At 37.6% G+C, this 25,444-nt stretch overlaps 2 protein-coding genes across 2 annotated transcripts in view; one reads left to right on the top strand and one right to left on the bottom strand.

Moving 5' to 3' along the window:
• The window catches only part of LOC311289246 (membrane-spanning 4-domains subfamily A member 8-like), a 450,268-nt gene that overhangs the window by 250,717 nt on the left and 174,107 nt on the right, over positions 1-25,444 (top strand). The window lies entirely within an intron of this gene.
• LOC311289251 (membrane-spanning 4-domains subfamily A member 4A-like) overlaps positions 6,265-25,444 on the bottom strand; it is a 56,217-nt gene continuing 37,037 nt past the window's right edge. The window contains exons 5-9 of the mRNA XM_084407095.1: positions 16,864-16,992; positions 12,669-12,779; positions 10,225-10,287; positions 9,928-10,015; positions 6,265-7,364 (exon numbers count right to left, since the gene is read on the bottom strand). Of these exons, the coding sequence (XP_084263221.1) occupies positions 9,956-10,015; positions 10,225-10,287; positions 12,669-12,779; positions 16,864-16,992 (363 nt within the window). The 3' untranslated portion in view covers positions 6,265-7,364; positions 9,928-9,955. The remainder of the gene's footprint in view (positions 7,365-9,927; positions 10,016-10,224; positions 10,288-12,668; positions 12,780-16,863; positions 16,993-25,444) is intronic.

Raw genomic sequence — 25,444 nt, forward strand, 5'->3', positions numbered from 1 at the left:
GCTGACAAACTTTCAATGAACAGAGATAGGTCTGCTGTGAATTTATACTCTGTCATTGAGTTGATTACTGATTAATCTCCAGCTGTGCATAATTTGGTTAATTATCTGAACCTGCTCCTCCCGAACTTTGTTAAATAAAACCTCATTTAAATTCATGTTCCACTAATGATAATGGTAAAACTGCTTTTTTTTTTTTTTTAACACATTACTTTGAATAGTTGTTTGACTACTCCATGCTCAGTAAGGATTGGATAGGAGTAGATACTGGGAGAAGTACAAGAATTTATGATTCTTGAGGGCCTAGTAATTCCACTGTTTGTAAAATGACACACACAAACTTAAAATTGTAATGACATGAAATTATTAATTGTTGTTTCAATGTGTGATAGGCTGAGTCCAGTTGAAATTGCCTTTCTGGAGGAGTATGCCAGGACCATGAGCCCCGTTGCCAAAGCCCTCAACATTCTCCAGGCTGAAATCGATGTTCAGATGGGATGGCTTCTGCCTACTCTGACCCTCCTCATCTCGAAACTTGACCGAATTGGCATTACCTCCAGGTACTGCAAACCTCTGGTTGGTGCCCTACAAGAAGGCCTGCAGCAGCGGTTTGGAAACATGCTGGTAGAGCCAGAGTTTATTGCGGCTGCAATACTTGTCTCGAAATTTAAAACATCCTGGACATCGGATGAAAACATTGTCAAACTAGGTAAGATTATTTTATTTTTATTTTTAAAAGTGTCATTAGTTAAAGATTCAGAGAAACTGAGCCAAATGGTTTTTTTTTTTTAAGATATCCAACTAAAATTTTATCTTGACATTCTCAATTTGTTTAGGTTTGTTTAAATACTGTTCTTTTGATATTTTAATCTGGAGAAATGTGTGATTATAGTAAAGTTTTGATTCTTAGCATCTATGCAAATGTCCATTTCAGGCCTGGACTACATCAAGGACCATCTGAAGGAAGAGACTTTGAATCAGCCGCCAGCTGATGGTTCCAGTGGCTCTGAGGAAGAAGGAAGAAGATGCCACACGTATTAGTGTGGACATACCCACATACCCAACTGATATACCGTGCTCAGGGAGTAGGGGAGCAGTGAACGGGGTGGTGGTGGTGCAATGGATAAGACACATGCCTTTGGTGTGAGAGACCGGGGTTCGAATCCACTGTGAGACACCAATGTGTCCCTGAGCAAGACACTTAACCCCTAGTTGCTCCAGAGGCGTGCGACCTCTGACATATATAGCAATTGTAAGTCACTTTGGATAAAAGCATCAGCTAAATGAGGTTTTATTTAACAAAGTTCGGGAGGAGCAGGTTCAGATAATTAACCAAATTATGCACAGCTGGAGATTAATCAATAATCAACTCAATGACAGAGTATAAATTCACAGCAGACCTATCTCTGTTCATTGAAAGTTTGTCAGCATCCCTCCTCCACCCCATCTCCTCACTTCCAATTCCATCTACACTTCCAGTTCCATCTACACTTACCAACTGGGGGAGTACTTTGGGTTCGGGCCTAACTCCGAGCTCGGAGCCCTCCCCCCGGACAGCACGCCAAATACGCATAAACTTATTGTATTAATTATATGTAGATGTGAACTCGTGAAATGAATAAATGTAAATGTAAACACTGCGTATGGACCCTGTCGAATGGAACGCACCTTAGATGTTAGGGGTGTAACGATTCATCAACTACATCGATGTATCGATTTATATTCCTACAATCCAACTACATCGATCTGTGCTCGGCAAGTTGGTCTTCCGGACGACATATATCGATCTAACATTGTTTTAAAAGGTAATGAATCGATTGTATCGATACTAGGAAATAACGCATTGGATTTAAGCACGTCAGACTTTATATGGATGTTTTTTCTTTGCACTTTTAATGATAAAGGCGTTAAACGTTACTCGATTCAGTCTGCCTATCTGTGACGTCGTTGCCATGCGTGACGCGCCAGCACCAGCAGCTCAAAGACAACAAGCAGCGCAAAGTCTTTCCTGTCGGACTTTCCTGTCCTCTCAGCCGCTATACTGCAGTAGCGCACACTCTTCAATTGCACGCGCAAATGCGGCGGAGCGCGCTGTATCACTTCACTAAAGTGCAAAAGACATACGAGAATGCAACATCGTAAATTAATAAGTTAAGAAATAAAAGTAAAATACCAATAAATTACGTTATTGGTACGTCATGTGTGTTGCTATTTATCAGGAGCAGTTTCCATGTTTCTTTACCTGGGGCCCGTTCTTCGTACGTCGCTAACTCACTTAGCTGGATTTGATTGTTGGGGATTTGGCATGATCTTGGATTGTTTGGTTCTTCGACCCTCATCCTGGACTTGCTGTCATAGCAACAGGTGCGCAATCTTAAACCTGCTCGGGAGCAGAGGCTTATTTCATGTTATCAGGATTAGACTGCGGCTTCATAAGCGGAGCTGATACGGGAAGTCCAGCGCAGCGCGATAGTGCACTCTCTGAGATATATATTTTTTCTCGTGACTCGTGAGATTGTCGTTTACATTATTAATTTGTTGGAAACGCACATTTATTTTCGACTTGTCGGAGTCGGGCTTTAACTAGGCTACAGCACAAACTGTTTGCATTGCCCTAAGATTATTTGCGAGTGGCTTTCCTTTACACTATTGGAGATGCGGAGAACTTGATGGAAAGTAGTGCTGTCTGTCGTGTCATTCGGAGTTTACCTGGCGCTTTTAGGTTTAAGAAACAGTTTTAGGGTTTTTTTTGTGGAATTTCCAAGCCACTTAAGACCCAATGTTGTAAAGCATTTTTTTTTTTTAGGCTATCATAATTTTTTATGAAGATCATGCAATCATGACCATGCCGATTACAGTATATGTCACTCAGGCTTCACTAACGTGATTGGTAGACTATAGGCTATAGACTGCCATCAAGGCCTCAATGAAGGGGATTATGTGAACAAAAAGGGGATTCACAATGTAAATGTCCAGCCCAGTTACTATTGTGATTCTTAATATTCCAGATTAGTAATATTATATAAAAAAAAAAAGAAGGCAATTGACTAAAATCTTCCATATCACAAATGTGAAAGCAAAATGGCCAGGGTCTGTGCATGACTTAAGCATTTTCAGAGATTCACATTTATGCACATTATTTGAAAGTGGTAAGAAAAGTTACACAATTAAATATCAAGCTCACTGTATTACATACACTTATGCTGATCCTAACAGAACTGCATTTTTTCATAGGTGATTATGACATGTTCCTGCAGACAGGTGTTTTATGACCCCATTGACCCAAACCAGTTACAATGCAGCTCTTGCCAGGACAAGGGCACACAATGAAATGAACTTTGGCTAACTAAAGGGAAGATGTCAGTGTCTGAAAAGTCTGAGGGTTGCACACCTGACAGGGCCTGTGACATTGTTGCATGTGCCATATTACACAACATTGCCAAAAAAAAACACTTTTCATTAAATGTTTAATAAAATACAAATATGCTTAGTTCCTTGAGTTTTATTTCAGTTGTTCTTTGTAAAGAAAAGCCAGTGGTCAAGTGCCTGCAACAAGAGATATTAGACACATGCCTCATGCAACAATTAAAAAGGAAGAGTTGGCTATATACTGCCCACCTGTAGGCCTATGTCTCCTCTGTCTGTGCAGACTCTTCTGTAGGCCTTTCTGTAGATGTGGAATCCTGCAACTTATATTGCAGCCATAAAGCATACAAGTATAAATTAAGTAAAGTTATTTATGCACTTGCAGGTAGGCTAGTTCCTCCATATGACAGTTATCTGAGAGGGTTTATTCACTGTCCAGTGCAATGGAAACAAATGGACATTATAAAGTCTTATACTTTATTTATTTTGGAAAGTTAGAAAATGTCCACTTAAAGCACATATTTCAGCCACCACTTTCTTGGGAACAGATACAAGTGTTAATATTTTTACATTAACATAAGTTTATCAGTTTTCACTTTCACAAGTCAAAGCAATTCATCACTCAAGATTTAACAGTTGAAATGACTATACAGCCTTAATTTAATGCAGCAAAAATTATTTTACAGTGTAGGCTACTAAGATCTTTTCTTTTCTTTTCTCAGCCTTTTTCTTGGTTGCTTTTATAATCAGACAACCATTTATTTAACAGTGCCTTTTATAAAAGAGACTATATAACAAAAAATACCATTATGTAGAATATTTTTGTACTTCACTTTTATTTGTTCCCATGTTCTAGTGTGGTGACTCTGACATTACAATGAACAAAGTAATTATGCAATTATTAAAATACAAAAATTTAGGCTAATAAGTGATAAAAACATCTAACATGGCCACTTCTAACGGATTTAAATTGTCTGCTACTTTTTGCCAGCCCTCTCTCCTGGCTTTTGCAGACTTTGAGGTGTTCCCTGGCGTTTTAATTAAACATTAAAATTCCGAATAAACTTCGACTATTAGTTCTTGCTCTGCTAAGGAGAAAAACTGAGCGCGCTCTTTGGCCACGCCCACGCTGAGCAGCCAATAGCAGCGTTGCTGATCAATGTTTCTACTATCGATACATATCCCCTTTTAACCAGGGCATGAACGCGCAATTATCTCAGATGACTCAATCCAGCTATACTAATCATATCCGGCAAGTGTGTTCGAAGAACCGAGTTAGCCAGATCATGATTAGCACAATATCATCTTGGATGTCTCATTTGATCTCGGATGTTTTAAGCAACGTACGAAGAACGGGCCCCAGTTCTTCTAAGTATTGTGTATCACCATGGTAGCCTAATTGTTGTTTGTTTCCATAACAAAATGCCACTTACTGGTTATTTTGTATATTTTTATATGACTGTGGCTCATACCAAGATTGTATTAACAAAAACTAGTTTGGGACTGCTATTTAATAGCTTAACCTCGAAATGCCTACTGGTTATCAGTATTTGTCATATTCTTACAATTTTTTTTTTGTTTGTTAAGTAAAGGGGGACAGAACTTGTGTGTCAACAATTTTTGTGTAAACTAATGTATTATAATAGGCCTAACATTATATAATTCCTAAAAAGGTGGGTCGCGGCTTGATGAGCATGGGGAAAGGTGGGTCCCATGGCCAAACTATTCAAAACATCATTCAATGTTGTGATAATCGTAATTAATAATCGCAATTACAATTTCAAGGGAATAATCGACAATTATCATTTTTGTCATAATCGTGCAGTCCTACTTTATTCAAATCAAATGTGAATGCATTTGACATTAATTGTTGTTTACTTGTTTGTTTATATCCATAATTAATTGATACCTGATTCCCTTACAAGAATTTTTGGCTAAAAAGTCACTGAATCGATTTCAGGCCACTGAATCGTTTCGGATCGTATCGTCCTAAATGAACCAATATCGTCCTTGAATCGTATCGACAACCACGAATCGCGATACGAATCGAATCGTTGTTAAAACGAATCGTTACACCCCTATTAGATGTGTAAAAACAAGTGGAAAGCGTGGGCGCGCCGCTGTCTCCTTTCCACAAGCGCTTGCTCTCCCGTGGCGTCTGTCGTTGCTATGCAACCATGAACTGCGCTCTCCATGATGACAAGGAAGTATCAGCAAAAGATTAATTATGGTACACCTTAATTTGAGATGGTAAATTTGTTCCTAATCAAAGGGAACACTCAACCACAGAACCGCTGGGTGAGTTTTGTATTGGCTTATTGGATACAGTAAATGAAGACTGTCAACTTCTTTTCAATAGGCTACTATTTCATCACCCAAAACACTCCCACTCTCTGCTGTATATTCATAACCAATTATTTCAAAACCAACAACCAAGCCACATAAACAATGCCATTGGCACTAGTCTACATTGCAGACATGTCTCTTAATGCACATAACTTTTCACCTTTTTGCACAATCTTGAAAAAAGTACTATTGTTGAAATTCTCAGATCAAGCAAACTTCAACGCACCCTTATCCACTACCTGCTAACGTTAGTGAACCGCACCCGAGCGAGCACACTTCGCAGTTCCTCCGGAAATGCATTCTAGTTGATTATTAATATTTCATAGAGCTAATTTGCAACATAATCTTAATTACACAAACATACAGCAAGGTTCTTGAGCTTTACTTCCAGAAAATAAAGAACAAGGAATGTGCATCAGGTGTGTTTTGCTTTTTTATGTTTTTAATTTAGTTATGAAGCCACTGTGTAGCGACAATGGCCTTCTTGTCACTTAGAGGTGTTGTAGGATTATTTCTGACACGTAAGATCCAAACAAGACGCTTCTATTCCAGTAATGCATTTATCCCTTTATTTGTCACAGTTCCAATGCCAAAACACATCTTAATCCACAAGTTAGCATGTCCACATACGATCCTGACGTGGTCAAAATGTTTTGCTTTCCTCATTAGTTGCACCTGACTTCACTTGCTCTCTGGCTCCCTATATACCTATTAAACCCACACTCCACCCAGTGTCCAACAGTGGAACTACAACAAATTATAAATAGAGCTTAATGGCTCTTACACACTGTATACCTTAACGTTACATATTATATTGTAATATTATAATACTATAATATATTGTGTAGGCAATTAGCTTACTTCGCTGTAAATAGAAAAGCCTGACAATATCACTGATAAATACCTTTAAGTATTGTGGTTTTCCACCATGTTTCTCACTGACATGCACACAACTCGTACAGATCGAGGCTTAAAGAAAATCCTGAGCTTCCCACTCGTATTTACAACATTGTGGTGGCATTTATGTGCGTTCAACTCATAAATACGATCTTTACGACCTGACTTGAACGCACCAAAAGTCACCATTGTATATTTGGTCTAAACACAACTGCTCTGATATTTTACTGCAGGACAGCAAATGTGAGTGAATTTTCTGTCATCTTTGCAGGACTGTGATTTGAAGAGTGTGCAAAGTAACATATTTTAGCAACAGTGTGAAAGTGAATAGTACGTAACAGGCACAATACCGGTACAACAACACAAAATCTATTGGTACAATTTGCGTCACATGACCAAAATTCATCCTCATCGTTTTCAAATACCTCCGTTTTGACAGTCCACACTGCGTTTTCAAATTTATCCACTTTGGAGAACGTTTTCAAAAAGTTTTGTTTTCATTAATAAAAATACGTCTCAGTGTGGAAGAGGGCCAAAACGGAGAGAAAAAGATGTGTGTTTAGACTAAAACGTATTAGTGTGGACAAGGCCTGAATCACTGGAAGAACCTGTGTGTCCTGTGAAAGCATCAAACCCAACAGCAGGACCACAGCTCTGTCCACTTTTTAAGATTCATATTTAGGATCAGCACATTCACTGTATTGTGGGGGAACATCTGCAGGATTGTGATTCACGGAGGAGTCGCTCACCAGAGGTACCTGCAAGAAAAACAGGTATGCCATCAGCTTTAATGCTTATTTACTGATAATTCTAATCAATTCTTGCACATAATACTTTATATGTTTTGGGTATTTTAACTAGTGGAGGTCAACTCTGTTATTGATATAAACTCTGTTACCATCAATGACTACGTTTACATGCAGCCAATAACCCGTTCAAAACCGGAATATTAGCAATAACCCGGTCGCGCACGGCCATGTAAACACCGGCAAAACCCTGAATATGCTCATATCCCGGTTTTTAAAAACCCGGATATGATCCCTGGGGTACCCCTTTTCTAACCCGAATATTTGGTCATGTAAACGCGTATCGGCATATCCCCATTAAAAAGGAACATTGATTTGTGTTCTGCGCATGTTCTATTCGCAAGGAATCTTGGTCTTTTGAGGAGAGACGGCGCATACAAAAACCCGCGTGCAGTATACCGGAAGTAAACAAGAAGTAGAGAGGTTAACATGGCGAGACGCAGCACAGCACCACACTTTTGGAGCGAGGAGGAAAGCGCAAACAATGGCGATCGCTATCTGCCCCGAACTATTCATTATCCGTGTGCTGCTGCTGTTGTTGTTGTCTTTGGATACAGGAAGAAGAATCGGAAATGACGCATATTGCGTCTTAAGGTTCTAAGACGCTAACCGTGCGTCGCCGTTTACATCGGGATATTGCCAATTGATTACAAATTCCATGTATACAGGAGTAACTCTCTCTCTTCTGATGAGGAGACAAAAGTTCTGGTAAGAAAGATAGGGTTTTGAATTGTGTTACATTTAGGGATGTCCCGATCAGGTTTTTTTTGCCCTCGAGTCCGAGTCCGAGTCATTTGATTTTGAGTATCTGCCGATACCGAGTCCCGATCCGATACTTAATACATAAAAAAAATTATAAAGAAGAGCGAAAAAACAGAATCCAGGATGTTCCTTATTTTTTTATTTAATTCACCTTATTTTAACATTCAACAACTCTGTTAACAAACAGAGCACTTCTGTGAGGTAGCTTGAACAATCAAGTAATAAATCAATTCTTCACTTTTGGACTTTAGTGCAACAGTAAATATAATATAATATAAATATATTATATATTATATAATATAAATACAGTGCGTATTTTTTTCGCCGCCCATGTTAACAGATTAAACCAGGCTTTAGAGCATTCACACCGCACGCAGAGGCGGCGCGGCAGTGCGTAGCAGAGCAGAGCAGGAGTGCCGCGATCGTTTGGGCGCCGAGTCTATTTTTGCTGCGCCGCTTTTGCTGAATTAAAGTGACAATACATTGATCATGGCCAAAATACACCGCAGTTTTATCCAAAAAGTGCATTGATGATATCTATTGTGTTTTAAACAGTCAATCAAATGACCAACAGCAATTTAAAAAGAAAACAAATGTCCAAAAACAAACTTGTTGCCATAACAATAAAAACAAAGATGAACAAAAAGTTATATGAAATTATTAATAAAATAAGCTTCTTGACAAGTCTTTTCTCTTAAATGTATTTGAAAACGAAAAAAAGCAATGCCAACTTATCCATTATAGAGTAGCCTACTCTGTCTGTAGCCTGCCCTACACAACCCGCGGTTCAGCCGCGCGTGACAAACGCTGCCAGTGTGAAAGCAAAACGCGCGTGTCCTGCTCCTGCTCACCATACGCACTGCTCCTGCGCTGCTTGCGCGCGTGCAGTGTGAAACCGGCGTAACTCTGTGCCACCGCATAACTATAGATGTGTTAAAAAATAATGAGAATATATATACACATATATATCCGAGTCCTGATCGGGAGGTAACGTCCGATTCCGATCGAGTCTGAAAACACGTGATCGGGCCCGATTTCCGATCACGTGATCGGATCGGGACATCCCTAGTTACATTTGTTAATTGTATGTTTTTGACCCAATTTGTCTATAACAGAGTTGACAGATGTTTCTGTTAGTACATTGATTTTCAGAATCAATATTTTAAATCTTACAATCTTAAGACTAGCAAATATCGAAAATATTAAATTTAAAGCGTGTTCTATGAAAATAAAAGTTTAACAGAAAAAAAAAAAAATCCTATTTTTGTTTTCTTTCTCTACTTGAAAAATACCCGCAATCCTTGAATGGGTCATATGAATAAAATCAACACTAATCCAAATAATGGATCATGGATTTTTTTAAAACCATTTTCACTAGTTCACACTTACAAATAAGTCAGATAGAATAAATGCGTATTTGGCGTGCTGTCCGAGGAGAGGGCTCCGGGCTCGGTATTCGGCCCGAACCCAGAGTACTCTCCCCGTATTCCTGGCTGTGAAAGAACAAGCCAAGGGTGAGGAGTCGGGGTGGTGGAGGGATGCTGAAACTGTCAAGGAAGTTAGGTGAGTTGACAGAGTGAATATATATATATGCTTCCTCTCATGCTGATAGGGTAGACATGGTAATTGTTTGATGAGATGATTGATAGATTGGTTGATTGATTGATTATTTGAACGTGCTCCTCCCGAACTTTGTTTATAAAACATCATTTACACAAAGTCCCCTTAGACTGGTGCTACAAGCTTCTCTTACCTCTGATTTGTTAAGATCACGGGAGTGATTAGGCCCAAACGCACCAAGGAAAATCAACACAACAATCAACTTGGTGAACATGCTGCACCTTTGGAAAAATGCACATGTAATTCTTACATCTTATTGCACAACTTCTTAGTGTAGTATAAATTCAATAACATTTGCAGACAGTTCTAGTATTACAGGTTTATAGACAGCACTGTATTTCAAATGGAAAAAGTAAAAGACAAAAATCCTGCTAAAATGTTTTGGTGTGGAAACTGGAAACAGTGAGATTGAAAAACAAGCTTCTCTTACCTCTGATGAATTGGGTCTAAAGGCATAGGACTGTGGAATAACAACATGGTAACTTGGAAGCACCTTCGGAAAAATACACATGTTGCGTTTTATACCTTCTTACTGCAATATAAATTTAATAACATTGGATGACAGTTCTAGTATTACAGGTTTATAGACAACACTATTTCAAATGGAAAAAGGAAAAGACAAAAATCTTGCTAAAATATTTTGGTGTCGAAACTTGTGCAGATTAGTGTTGCACGGTGTACCGATACTTCAAAAGTATCGCGATACTCGGAAATTAAAAACGTCACGATACCTAAATTTATCAGTATCGATACTTAAAAAAAAAAAAAACCGTCTCCCTATGGACGTCTGTGTTTTTTTCCTGACGCACGCAGCAAAGAACCTGCCACTGTCAGGGCCCTATTTTAACGATCTGAAACGCAAGTGTCAAAGCGCAAAGCGCAAGTAACTTTGTGGGCGGGTCTCGGCGCTGTTGCTATTTTCCCGGCGGGATAAATGACTCTTGCGCCGGGCGCAAATCTAAAAGGGGTTGGTCTGAAGTAGCTTCATTATTCATAGGTGTGGTTTGGGCGTAACGTGAAATAAACCAATCAGAGCATCATCTCACATTCCCTTTAAGAGCAGACGCACTTTTTCCTTGGCGTATTGCTATTATAACGGCGGATTTGCCAGGCGCGCGTCAAGAGCGGTTCACAGCCGAGGAGAGCAACGCTCTCGTCACGGCCGTAAAAGAGAGAGAAGTGACATTGGGGATGGGAGAAACACACCCAAATTAGCTTCGGCTAAACAGGCATATAATAATGTGGGTAAATGTGTAAGCTAGATGTATGCTTTTATAATAAATTATTATATTTATAATAAATTATCTATCTATCTATCTATCTATCTATTTATCTATCTATCGTTTGTAATAATATGATTTGCAAAAATGAAAACTGCTGCTTCTGTGTAGATTAGAGAATCACAGTGTATGAGCGTTTGTGCACTCTATACATTATGGTCAAGCATGCGCCCTTAAAATAGCATAATGAACAACGCGCAACGCGCCACTGACTTTAGACTAGGTTTTTTCTGGCCAGTGGCGCAATTGTTTTATGGAACAGTAAAATAGCACCAGGGAACGTTTGCGCCAAAACACGCCCCCTTTTTTGCGCTGAACCGCCCAGAGAGCGCAAGTTCATTCCTTAGTTTAGCGACGTGCTTCTGTGGAGGGAAAAGCGCGCTTTGCGCGGGTGCAAAATAGGAATGAAACATGCGTCGGTGTACAAAGTCAATTGCGCTGGGTGCAAGATAGGGCCCTCAGTGTCATGTGACAAAACACTACAGCGAGATGGCTGCAAGAGCACAAGTGGTCCACGACTCGTAGAAAAAGATGACGCGAGGAGTGACATATGGAAGTACGTTGCCTACCTTGCTCTGTTGCACAGTGCACCGATACTTCAAAAGTAAATCGGAAATTAAAAACGTCACGATTCCTTAATTTATTAGTATCGATACTAATAAGAATGACCGCGTTCCAGATTTGTAAGGCCGGCGACACACTGGCTGCGTGTCGTGTCCGTTTTTATTTCGGCTCCCATGTTAACTGCCTGCGTGACGTACGTGTCTGGGCGCGTTTCTATGTTTCTATGTCATTTTGACACGAATACATATTAATAAATGACATTTTGATGTTTGAAAGTTTTGACATAAATACAATATAAATGTAATTTAAAAAAAAATATTATCGATTTTCAAATATTGCACCTCTCAATACAGAACGAATTATTCTGTAGCCTATTTTGCCGTCAACACTGCCGACGTTGTCTTTGCTGCTATATATTTGTTTAACATGAAGTATAGGCCTTCCACAACTCTCTCCCCACATGTCAAATATATCACCAATGAGGCTTATCATATGTTACCAATATTAAACATTGTTTAATATAATCGCTGTTCATATTTTTATTCAAAGTTCAGAATCAAGATAAAGCTCTTATGTTTCTTATGATAAATGAGATGCTGCTAAATTTATAAAAAAAATTTACCTTGAATGTCATTCCTCTAATTTATTTTTTATATTTTTATATTTCATATTTTGTTCAAATGTTTAATATATCTGCTGTTCATATGTTTATTTATTAGTGTGTTATATGATTAGAATGTTGTCCCGGTTTTAAAATAAAGCACAGCAATGATATTTGAGCGTGTTTCTCCCTTTTCAGGAAAAGTATCGAAAAAGTATCGAAATCGCAATACTTGACTTGGTATCGGTATCGAAACAATAATTTTGGTATCGTGACAACACTAGTGCAGATTATTGAAAACAATAGAAATTGAAAAACTACCCGTCTTTCTGTCAATCTGCAATGTCCTAGCAACCACCCAGAAAACCCTAGCAACTGCTTAGCAACCATAGCGGCCACTCAGCTTCTAGCCCTGAACGCATCACTCACCTGTGGAGAACAGGCATTGGCTTTACAGGCAAATGCTGACAGAACGATGGAGATGATAAACTCAAGGATAGAGAATACAAAGGACACACAACGGATCCCCCAGAAGACGGTCTGAGAAAACATTAGCACAAATATCAATAAAATAAATGAGTTACTCACTCATACGCTGGCTGCAAGTGCAGAATGTACAATCCTTGAGGTTCATATGGAAATATAACAAATCAAACTAAACGTATAATGTCAAAGCCTTCTTGCATGGTAAACAGGGCTTGACGTTAACTTTCTTTCTCACTAGCCACTGTGTCGAGTGGTTTTCAGAAGTTACAAGCCACTCAGCGTTTTCACGGGCTATTTTTTTTACTAGTGGGTGTAACTACACTATAGTTAATGTATGTAAGTAAGGATAGCAAAATAAAGTAAATGTGACATTCTTCATCCAAAAACTCTTCATACAGTGACTACCAGTAAAATGTATAAAAAATTACCAAAAATTATTCAGACACTTTGACCTGACCATGTTTTGCTTTAGTGTTTTTTCTTTAATTGCTAATGTGACCTTTTTACACACAGACTGAAGAAAATCAAGCATTTCTTGGTAATTGGTTGACCTAAATTGGTATTATGTATGAACAGATGACAGCTAATCAACCTAATTCATTTGTGAGACAGTCTAACTGAAGGATGAACAAAACCAGTGAAATATCAACTGATTTGATAACTCTGAGTTCTTGTAGTTTGTTATTACCATTTTCTAAACTATAGTGAATAAACTGATAATGTGAGAAATGTTGAAGGTGTCTGAATAAATTTCTGGAGAAAATGAAATGAGTGAGTGAGGAGAGGCGGGTTTGTGTGTAACTCGCTGTCGCTATTTTTGACCAATACATTGCACTTAGTTTATTATTTCAGATGACTTTTTAAAAGACTACAATTGAAAAATGTATGAAATTCAGTCCGCCGAAGCAGCTAGTAGGAGTGACTGTAACACGCCACTGCTGAAATACACACGCATTAGGTGGGTGTTAAAATCAAGACGTTATTTATCAGTAACATTAAGAGGTCTATGAAATTCTTCTATTAACCCTCTGGGGACCAAGCTGTTTTTGGGGTCCTTGAGATGTTCTGACATGCTCTGACATTTGTGCTTTTTTCAGTTATTTATAAACATGTTAATGGCAAAGGTGTAAATTCACTCTATATAGCACAAACAGGGCTACCATAATATGCGAGCAACGTGTATGTAGATGTTTGTATTTTTAAGAGAATAATGTTTATGCGTGGTTATTGGAAAAAATAAAAATGAAAGTTGCTGAATTAAGACCACAAAACACATATTAAATATGTGTCCACAAGACTTTTGATTAATGGATGTTGTCCCTTTGAGTTCTAGCTTCAAAATTATGTGAAAATAGTCTTGCTTTATCGTTCACAAAAAAAATACATTGATTTAAATGGTGTAAAACAGGTTTTGCTTGGAAAGCCAATATGCGAGGGGGAGGAGTAGTTTACACCTTAGATTACAATGTCTCACCCACTCTGCATAATGACTCTGCATAATTAGCCATTCATTCAGGTGTGACACTGACTGAGCCACAATGCAAGGACAAAATAGCCTATATATTTAGAAGAAGACTTATATTGACCATTTAAGATTTCGCTTACATCTATCTTGTAAATATGTTTTGCTATTTTATTAAAAATGTTAAAATTACAACAATAATTACAATTTCAACAATATTTCAAGTGTACTCTTTCTTTGTAAAAAAGAAAAAGAAAAAAGATTATAGGCCTACATTTTATCATATGTATTCATTAGTTTGAATATAGCATATATATATATATAATATATATATAATATATATATAAATAATATAGTTATATATATATAGTGACAAGTGACTGACTGTAACGTTGTTTTTATGAAATATTAGGGCATATAAATGCTAATTTGCAGTTTAATACGTTGCTTATACAAATACATTTTATTTCAACATATTCCAGTCGATTTTTACTCATCTCAGTAGGCTATAGCAGGGTTCCTGCAGGTTTCAGTTAGTCAAATTTAAGACCTTTTTAAGACATTTTAAGACCATAAAGATTGAAATTTAAGACCTACACGACACATTGCCAAAAAATATTCAAATCAAAGAATTCATTTTATTTCAATGAATTCAGTAATTGAAAAAGCATTAACTTAATTTACAGATAAAGCAATCACATTAGTAACCTTCCAGACCCAACAACGCGTCAGAGAAAAGAACAGAATCAGATATAATTTTTTTATAGAAAATTGTACTTTGCATATTATAGGCCTACTGTAAAAAACACATAATTAGTTGATTTTAGTTGATCATAGTTGATCATAACTAGAGATGAAATGGCATGAACATTTCATTTAATTATTATAGTGCCAAAAATTACCACTGTTATCACAGAATCCTGTTCAAAAAGTAGGCTACTAATACTACACAATGAAATCAATTCATCAAGTTAATTATGTCGAAAAACAGCAAATAATAAATAAAATTAGCATCAATACGCACTAACATAAACATTAAAATAATACGATTAAAAATGATAGCCAGATTTTAAAAGTGTCTTGCAACATGTTATATACTAACATGTACAAGTTCAAATAAAGTTGACAAAAAAAGGTTTTTATAAAAAGATAAACCTCACATATTTCAGACTTTAATTTATCTTTTTTGACTCATTCTTTTTATAAAAAATTATTTAGTGACATTTACAATACACTTTAGCTTATCTTTTATTATTAATAGTAAAATTCGGTCCGATTTTCCCGTGGCGTCTGTCGTTGCTATGCAACTCCACAATGACAAAAAAGTTTTAGTGGCTAATGGATTTCCACCGCCGAAAAACGCTTGCTGTAGCTCTGTTACAAGATTTATTTACGGAGAAGAGAAAAACACCCGTAGTGTTTGGGTGCACCCGCATCCTTCATGTCTTTTTTCATGTCGCTGCACCTGGAAAAAAACGAGCGCGTCGCTTACCCATGCGCTTACCGCGCGCCTAAATGAACTTGAGCGCGAAAAAGACGCAATATGTGAACTGCCTCTTGGCGAGCGACTTCGATACTTTTTTGCTACTTTGTAATAACTTTCTGCGGCCAGTGTTTCTAATGAACGAGGGTAAAATCTTTTTTAAGACCTGACTAAATGAAATTTAAGACCGCGGATGAAAATCCGGCTGTTTTTAAGACGTTTTAAGGCCTTAAATTTAAAGTTCAGAATTTAAGACATTTTAAGACTTTTTAAGACCCCGCGGGAACCCTGTATAGCAAAGCAGTTTATTCTTTCACACACAGACGCACGATTCATATTTAGGCTAAACAGTCTTTACAAATATGTACCCTTCATTCATCTCACAGAAACGCGAGTCATATTATAGAAATGCGATTCATCTTTTTGCGGTTTGCATAGGCCTACACTAACGTTATTCCATAACGTTATTCCACATCAACACTTGAGAAAAGAAAACAGCCTACCTCACTCCTCAGCGGGATCTGCTCCTCATATCAGGAGATATTGCTCCTCATATCAGCACTGTTCTGAGGAATCTTTTCTCCATAAGGTAGGCTATTATGTCTCACTCGCGACGCGCTTTGTTTACAGCTGATGTGGGGGCGTTTCACAGACTGAAATGGTTCTCAGAATTTGCGTTTGAATAGCACCCGCTCTCCGGGGAGTGGTCAAATTACTTTTGAATGGCTCGTAATGAGCTCGACTGGAGTCGCTCTCTTTTTATGCAGATTACAGAAGCTGAGAATATTTGTTTTTTATATAAATTACTTCATTTAAAAGATGCGATCTCAAGCTTTATGCCCGTGGGTCTGTTTGCCTGTTTGACTGAATTTTCGCAGAGTTATAGATCATTTTCGAACGCGTTTCAAATGGGAGTTTACTGACAGAGAGAAGGCAGAAATAGCATCATGTTAATTTTTCTTTATTTGTCAAAAAGCAAAACACTTTATTTTTATTGTGAGTATACAGAAAAAAAATAGAAACTGAACAGGATCGATTGATGTATTACACGAAAATGAAAGATCAAAATTAACAGAGCATTTAGTGTTTATTTTCATTGCTAAAAAAAAAAAAACGAGCAAACGCGTGCGCGTTTTTGGTCCCCAGAGGGTTAAATGCAAGTAAAACTGTGAGTAGAAAAGTTGTTAACATACCTTGTAATTATAACAGTCATATCCATAGCAGTAAGGGTTATATCCTATAGAAAACTCCAATGAAAGGAGAATAATGGAAATGCCAGCAGTTAAAGCACTTAAGATGTTCATTCCAAGTGAACCTTTCACCTATAGACAGAAAAACAAGTTAATAAGTTAGAAAGCACTTTACCCAGTGTGTTAAAGGAGACATTTCATGCTTTTAAATTGTTCCTTTTTACATATAAATCATACATTTGTAGTCTAAATAAAGCGGAACTGCAATGCTTGGGTCTGAATTCCTCATTATTATAGCTCTACAGGCCCCTTTACTACCCCTTTCCTGATGTGCGTCTGAGAGCAACTCGTTTTGGTGCGGTCTCTTTAAATACAATTGAGACACTTCATACCCCGCCCCCTCTCCAGGTTGCAGAGGTTCAACTCCACCCTGTTCGGCCATTTTTGTAGTTTGATAGCAGAGATACGATTATCTAGCGGCACAGAAACTTTTTATTCACACGTTATTACCAAAATGTCAACAACGGAAGACTTGTCCAGCCAGCCTTACATGTTCGAGCCAGAGTCGGAGCAGGAGCGAGATGAAAATGAAGACGACGAACCTGCAGAACAACGTCTTCATATGGATGCATCGCACTGGTGTGTACTGAATTTACACATGAAACTTTGGTCTTCCGACCTTTTACCACCGTGTCGATTTATTTCGATTAATATGTGCGAGGGAGAGAGAGCAAGACAGCGTCTAGTTTGGAGACGGTGATTTCTTGTTTACACTTTCGCCTGGCTCTGAAGAGAGAGAGAGAGTGCGCGCGCGACCGGGTCTCTCTCTCTGCTCGTTCTTTCAGTTAAACATGCGCCCTGTCACAAGCGCGGCAGTTTATCTACATTAGACGGTGTAATGAAGCGTGTGGGTTACTACATCCAACAACCGAACATTTTAACTTACCCTCTCGTAACTTCTGCATCCTTTAGCTTGGACTACAAAATTGAAGCGCGAAATAAAAATGGCGGATTGCTCGAAGTGTTGGGCCGGAAGTCAATGTCCTTATTTGGCAGTTCCGCTGCAAATACTGTGACGTAATAGTTCAAAAAACGTCATAGATAACAGAAAAATCGGAACAGGTTGAAAAATATGACCAAAACAGAATATAAAGATATCAACGACGCACCTGAAGAGAATAATTTCATATTTTCTGTACTTTTAAACACTCCAAATATACAACAAAATGCATTTAAGGGCTAAAAAAGTGCATTTGGTATGATATGTCCCCTTTAAAGCAGATCATGAAACAATATATATGGTAGGGCTGAACGATTTTTGGAAAATAATCTAATTGCGATTTAGTTTTACCAATATTGCGATTGCGATTTAATATGTGATTATTTTAAGCTCTTTATCTTTTCCATTATTCAACAAAAACAAGCAATAAATCTTTAGCCACCTCATGAGCCGATCAAAAAAAAATTCTTTAATTTCAGTATTTAAGAGTAGTTCATCTCTTTTGAAATGATAAGATGTGGTTTGTCCTGTCTGTTTAATAACTTAAGATATAACTGACTGTGTCACATTTTGAGATGCAAGACAAGTACATTTAACCACGTAGACGAGTCGCTCACAGCCGCATGCTCAAACACTTTTCGCAAAGCGCACGCGAGTATTTGAAATTGAAAGCAGCTTCTGTCGGTGATTTTCATATTTTTAATATATAAGCCAACTGCAATCCAAGACATATGATGCCTTCGTAGAGCATTTGTAAGTAAAATACCGGCGGGCGAGACCGCGCACTACAAGAGTAACATCACGCAGACAGTCTCTCATATCTTGTGCAATGAAGCACGCGAATGTCCTTGTAATTCGCTTCAACTTTTCCAAACTTTATTAAAGATTATTTCTCATACGGTTCGAGTGGTGTCGTGTGTGTGTGTGTGTGTGCGTGTGTGTGTGACAGGAATTAGAAGCAAGCAGAATACGGTTGTTTGTAAAGCACACGCATCATCACATATCTGTGTTTAAAACTAAGCTCAGACATAAATCTGAAATGATCTTAATCGATACAGATTCGTTGGAGAGAATCTATAACAAAATATCACATAAATGAAACATAAACTGTTATTTCCTGTAGCCAGGTCTATATGCGTAGCGTGCCAAGTTGATGCTTCATCTGCAATACAGACTGGCTTACTCTCGCGTGTCACGTGACCAGACTGTAATCGCAGCTTTGCAGTTAAAAAAAATCGCATTTCATCATATCGCGATATTATCTCAAATGCAATTAATCGTTCAGTCCTAATATATGTAGCACTATAAAAAATAACTAGAGGCGAAAGTTCGTCGAGACAAACTTTAAGTTGGCTTGAGAAAGTTTGGAGGAGAACGTTTTTTGCTAGGCGGTTGCTAGAATGTTATGGGTGGTTGCTATGGTGTTGCTAGGATATTTTGGGCGGTTGCTAGGTGGTTGCTAGGGTCTTTTGGGTGGTTGCTAGGGTCTTTTGGGTGGTTACCAGGATATTTTGGGTGGTTGCTAGGGTGTTCTGGGTGGTTGCTAGGCGGTTGCTAGGGTGTTATGAGTGGTTACTAGGATATTTGGGTGGTTGCTAGGGTGTTGCTAGGGTATTTTGGGTGGTTACTAGGGTGTTCTGGGTGGTTGCTAGGCGGTTGCTAGGGTATTTTAGGTGGTTGCTAGGGTGTTCTGGGTGGTTGCTAGGCGGTTGCTAGGATATTTTGGGTGGTTGCTAGGGTCTTTTGGGTGGTTGCTAGGGTGTTCTGGGTGGTTGCTAGGCGGTTGCTAGGATATTTTGGGTGGTTGCTAGGCGGTTGCTAGGATATTTTGGGTGGTTGCTAGGCTGTTTTGGGTGGTTGCTAGGGTATTCTGGGTGGTTGCTAGGCGGTTGCTTGGATATTTTGGGTGGTTGCTAGGGTCTTTTGGGTGGTTGCTAGGCGGTTGCTAGGGTATTTTGGGTGGTTGCTAGGGTGTTTTGAGTGGTTACTAGGATGTTTTGGGTGGTTGCTAGGGTATTCCGGGTGGTTGCTAGGCGGTTGCTAGGATATTTTGGGTGGTTGCTAGGGTATTTTGGGTGGTTGCTAGGCGGTTGCTAGGATATTTTCGGTGGTTGCTAGGGTCTTTTGGGTGGTTGCTAGGCAGTTGCTAGGGTATTTTGGGTGGTTGCTAGGGTGTTCTGGGTGGTTGCTAGGCGGTTGCTAGGGTGTTACGAGTGGTTACTAGGATGTTTTGGGTGGTTGCTAGGGTGTTGCTAGGGTATTTTGGGTGGTTACTAGGGTGTTCTGGGTGGTTTCTAGGCGGTTGCTAGGATATTTTGGGTGGTTGCTAGGGTCTTTTGGGTGGTTGCTAGGCGGTCGCTAGGGTATTTTGGGTGGTTGCTAGGCGGTTGCTAGGGTATTTTGGGTGGTTGCTAGGGTCTTTTGGGTGGTTGCTAGGCAGTTGCTAGGGTATTTTGGGTGGTTGCTAGGGTGTTCTGGGTGGTAGCTAGGCAGTTGCTAGGGTGTTCTGGGTGGTTGCTATGGTGTTGCTAGGCGGTTGCTAAGGTATTCTGGGTGGTTGCTAGGCGGTTGCTAGGGTGTTCTGGGTGGTTGCTAGGATGGTCTGGGTGGTTGCTAGGCGGTTGCTAGGATATTTTTGGTGGTTGCTAGGGTCTTTTGGGTGGTTGCTAGGCGGTTGCTAGAGTATTTTAGGTGGTTGCTAGGGTGTCCTGGGTGGTTGCTAGGCAGTTGCTAGGGTGTCCTGGGTGGTTGCTATGGTGTTGCTAGGTGGTTGCTAAGGTATTCTGGGTGGTTGCTAGGCGGTTGCTAGGCGGTTGCTAGGGTGTTCTGGGTGGTTGCTAGGATGGTCTGGGTGGTTGCTAGGGTGTTGCTAGGGTATTTTGGGTGGTTACTAGGGTGTTCTGGGTGGTTGCTAGACGGTTGCTAGGGTATTCTGGGTGGTTGCTAGGCGGTTGCTAGGATATTTCTGATGGTTGCTAGGGTCTTTTGGGTGGTTGCTAGGCGGTTGCTAGGATATTTTGGGTGGTTGCTAGGGTCTTTAGGGTGGTTGCTAGGCGGTTGCTAGGGTGTTTTGGGTGGTTGCTAGGATGTTTTGGGTGGTTGCTAGGGTCTTTTGGGTGGTTGCTAGGCGGTTGCTAGGGTGTTTTGGGTGGTTGCTAGGATATTTTGGGTGGTTGCTAGGGTCTTTTGGGTGGTTGCTAGGCGGTTGCTAGGATATTTTGGGTGGTTGCTAGGGTCTTTTGGGTGGTTGCTAGGCGGTTGCTAGGGTATTTTGGGTGGTTGCTAGGATATTTTTGGTGGTTGCTAGGGTCTTTTGGGTGGTTGCTAGGGTGTTTTGGGTGGTTGCTAGGATATTTCGGGTGGTTGCTAGGTGGTTGCTAGGGTCTTTTGGGTGGTTGCTAGGCGGTTGCTAGGGTGTAATGGGTGGTTGCTAGGCTGTTCTGGGTGGTTGATAGGCGGTTGCTAGGGTGTTATGGGTGGTTGCTATGGTGTTGCTAGGCGGTTGCTAAGGTTTTCAGGGCGGTTGATATGGTGTTACTAGGTGGCTGGTAGTTGTCACAGATGGTTACTATGGAGTTTTTATAGAGTTCTTAGCATGATCTTGGCATGATTTAACACTTAACTAATCACTATTAGCATGTAGCTATTCACTGCTAGCATGTGTAGTATGTTGGAAGTGCTGTTTGCTAGCATGAGTCAAAAGAGCCAAACCTCATCTCTATACGATGTTCTGATACAGAGATATAGGTCTTACAAAACGGTTGCTAGGGTACTCGAGTTTGGTTGCTATGGAGTTGCTTGGGAGCTGGAAGATTTAAACTTAAGAAGTTTATAGTGATTTGAAGTTTACAGTAGTTTGAAGTTTGACAGATAGATAAATAAGTTAGATAGACACACACACACAACACACACACACACACACACACACACACACACACACACACACACACACACACTAACTCGCTCACACACTCACTCAAACTCAGTGTGTGTGTCTGAGTTTAGAGTTTATAAGTCTATAAATTGATGAGTTTATAAGTGTATGAGTTCTTGAGTTTTGAGTTTATATGTTTAAATCAGTTTAGAGTTTATAAGTTTAAATGAGATTAAGAGTTCAGAGTTTATTAATTTATGAGTTTAAGAGTTCATAAGTTTATGAATTCATGAGTTTATAAGTTAATTAGTTTATAAGTGTTTATAGTTTAGAGTTCATTAGTTTAAATGAGTCTCAATGGCTCATATAGTATATAGAACGGCAGTTTGGTTTAGTCTTCAAGGTGTTTAGATTTAAATTTTTGTCGGTTTGAATTTTTTAGAACTCCCCAATGTAAGTCAATGGGAGTTTTTGAATGAGTTTTTTCGAGTTTTGATCGTCATTTGTAGGAAAACCGTAAGTCCGATCAGTCTGAAAAGATAAAGCAACTCGAGTCAGATCAGTTTGAGTGTCTGAGCCGAATTTGGAGTATGTAGAGTTAAAGCTCTAGGAGGAGTTTGTCTTGTAAATTTTAAGGGTCAGAATAATAATAACTAGAAAAAAAAGTTTGTTGAGACAAACTTTAAGTTGGCTTGAGAAAGCCGGACCAGAGAGTTTGAAGAAGTTTAAAGTAGTTTGATGTTTAAAGTAGGTTAAAGTTTGATAGATAAATTATTTCGAAAGAAAGAAAGAAAAGTTAGGAAAAAATAAACAGATTAGTTAGAAAGAAAAATAAAGATTAGTTTGATAGATAGATAGATAGATAGATAGATAGATAGATAGATAGATAGATAGATAGATAGATAGATAAGGTTTGAAGATTTTTTTTGAAGAGAAAGATTGATTAGTTAGAAAGAAAGAGAGATAGATTAGTTAGAAAGATAAGTTAGAAATAAAGATAGATTAGTTAGTTAGAAAGATAGATAGATTAGGTAGAAAGAAAGAAAGATTGATAAGTTAGTTAGAAAGATAGATTAGTTAGAAACAAAGAAAGATAGATAAGTTAGTTAGAAAGATAGATAGATTAGTTAGAAAGAAAGAAAGATAGATAAGTTAGTTAGAAAGATATCTAGATTAGTTAAAAAGAAAGAAAGAAAGATAGATAAGTTAGTTAGATAAATAATCTTCTGTGATCTAATTTGGCTTCAGATAAAAAAAATCAGAAAAAAATATATTATTTTATAGTATTCTGCACAATGATAAAGTCTTTATCGATTAGCATTACATTATAAATATAATCTATTATTATGAAAATACCTGGCATGGCTTGAAGAACACAGGCAAATCAAATATCATTGCAATCATGTTTATTGTCTTCAAAACGACTATATCTACATGTTACAGCGATCTGTGTTAGCTGTGTGTGTATCAGTGACGTCCTGGAATGTCACATGATCATGGCTCTTCTTCATGTTCCATATATGGAGTATACTGTGCATATAGCGCCCTCAGGCTGCTGGTATGGATTGAAAACACAATAGATCAGAGTATGAAAGCGCTCATAATGATTACATCGACGCATTTGGGTATAAATTCAGTAAATATTATTCCTGTCTATAGAAATATGATGTAAATCTATGAGAATCTATCAATATTTCTCCAAATCTGCACAGTTTTGAGCTAAAGCCCTGAGGGACGTTGTTTTGTGTATCGCTGTCATGACGACAGCACGGGAGTTTTTTTATGAATGAAAGCGGCTGATGGTCATAATTCATATTAAAGGTATCGACGCATTTTTCCATTTCATAACTCCTGACACAAATTAAGACATAACTGTCACTATAAGTTTCTCAGAATACAATAGTGGTCAAATACTGAAACTTGAGTCTTATATCTTTTTAATGATGTATAGTTTGTCAAGGTATAACATTAAATCTGATAGTAACTTTGAACTAAATAAATAAAAAAACGCTTCAGTGCGCCGACGCACTGGTGAAGCTTAACAGGTTAAAAAGAAAGAAAGATAGATAAGTTAGTTAGAAAGATAGATAGATTAGTTAGAAAGAAAGAAAGATAGATAAGTTAGTTAGTGAGAAAGATAGATAGATTAGTAAGAAATAAAGAAAGATAGATAAGTTAGTTAGAAAGATAGATTAGTAAGAAAGATAGATAAGTTAGTTAGAAAGATAGATTAGTAAGAAAGAAAGATAGATAAGTTAGTTAAAAAGATAGATAGATTAGTTAGAAAGATAGAAAGATTAGTTAAAAGGAAAGAAAGATAGATTAGTAAGAAAGAAAGAAAGATAGATAAGTTAGTTAGTTAGAAAGATAGATATATTAGTAAGAAAGAAAGAAAGAAAGATAGATAAGTTAGTTAGAAAGATAGATTAGTAAGAAAGAAAGAAAGAAAGAAAGATAAGTTAGTTAGAAAGATAGATAGATTAGTTAGAAAGAAAGAAAGATATATAAGTAAGTTGGAAAGATAGATAGATTAGTTAGAAAGAAAGATAGATAAGTTAGTTAGAAAGATAGATAGATTAGTAAGTAAGAGATAGATAAGTTAGAAAGATAGATTAGTAAGGAAGAAAGATAAGTTAATTAAAAAAGATAGATAGATTAGTTAGAAAGAAAGAAAGATCGATAAGTTAGTTAGAAAGATAGATAGATTAGTAAGAAAGAAAGATAAGTTAGTAGCTTAGAAAAATAGATAGATTAGTTAAAAAGAAAGAAAGATAGATAAGTTAGTTAGAAAGATGGATAGATTAGTAAGAAAGAAAGAAAAATAGATAAGTTAGTTAGAAAGATAGATTAGTAAGAAAGAAAGGTAAGTTAGTTGGAAAGATAGATATATTAGTAAGAAAGAAAGATAAGTTAGTTAGAAAGATAGATAGATTAGTAAGTAAGAAAGATAGGTAAGTTAGTTAGAAAGATAGATAGATTAGTTAGAAAGAAAGAAAGATCTATAAGTTAGTTAGAAAGATAGATAGATTAGTAAGAAATAAAGATAGATAAGTTAGTTAGAAAGATAGATAGATTAGTAAGAAAGAAAGATAGATAAGTTAGTTAGAAAGATAGATAGATTAGTTAAAAAGAAAGAAAGATATATAAGTTAGTTAGAAAAATAGATAGATTAGTAAGAAAGATAGATAGATAAGTTAGTTAGAAAGATAGATAGATTAGTAAGAAAGAAAGATAGATAAGTTAGTTAGTTAGAAAGATAGATGGATTAGTAAGAAAGAAAGATAAGTTAGTTAGAAAGATAGATAGATTAGTTAGAAAGAAAGATAGATAAGTTAGAAAGATAGCTAGATTAGTAAGAAAGAAAGATAAGTTAGTTAGAAAGATAGATAGATTAGTAAGAAATAAAGATAGATAAGTTAGTTAGATAGATAGATTAGTAAGAAAGAAAGATAGATAAGTTAGTTAGAAAGATAGATAGATTAGTTAAAAAGAAAGAAAGATATATAAGTTAGTTAGAAAAATAGATAGATTAGTAAGAAAGATAGATAGATAAGTTAGTTAGAAAGATAGATAGATTAGTAAGAAAGAAAGATAGATAGATAAGTTAGTTAGAAAGATTAGTAAGAAAGAAAGAAAGAAAGATAAGTTAGTTAGAAAGATAGATAGATTAGTTAGAAAGAAAGAAAGATAGATAAGTTAGTTAGAAAGAT

This window comes from Rutilus rutilus (assembly GCF_951802725.1).
Source record: "Rutilus rutilus genome assembly, chromosome: 4".
In the NCBI taxonomy this organism is placed as follows: Eukaryota; Metazoa; Chordata; class Actinopteri; order Cypriniformes; family Leuciscidae; genus Rutilus; species Rutilus rutilus.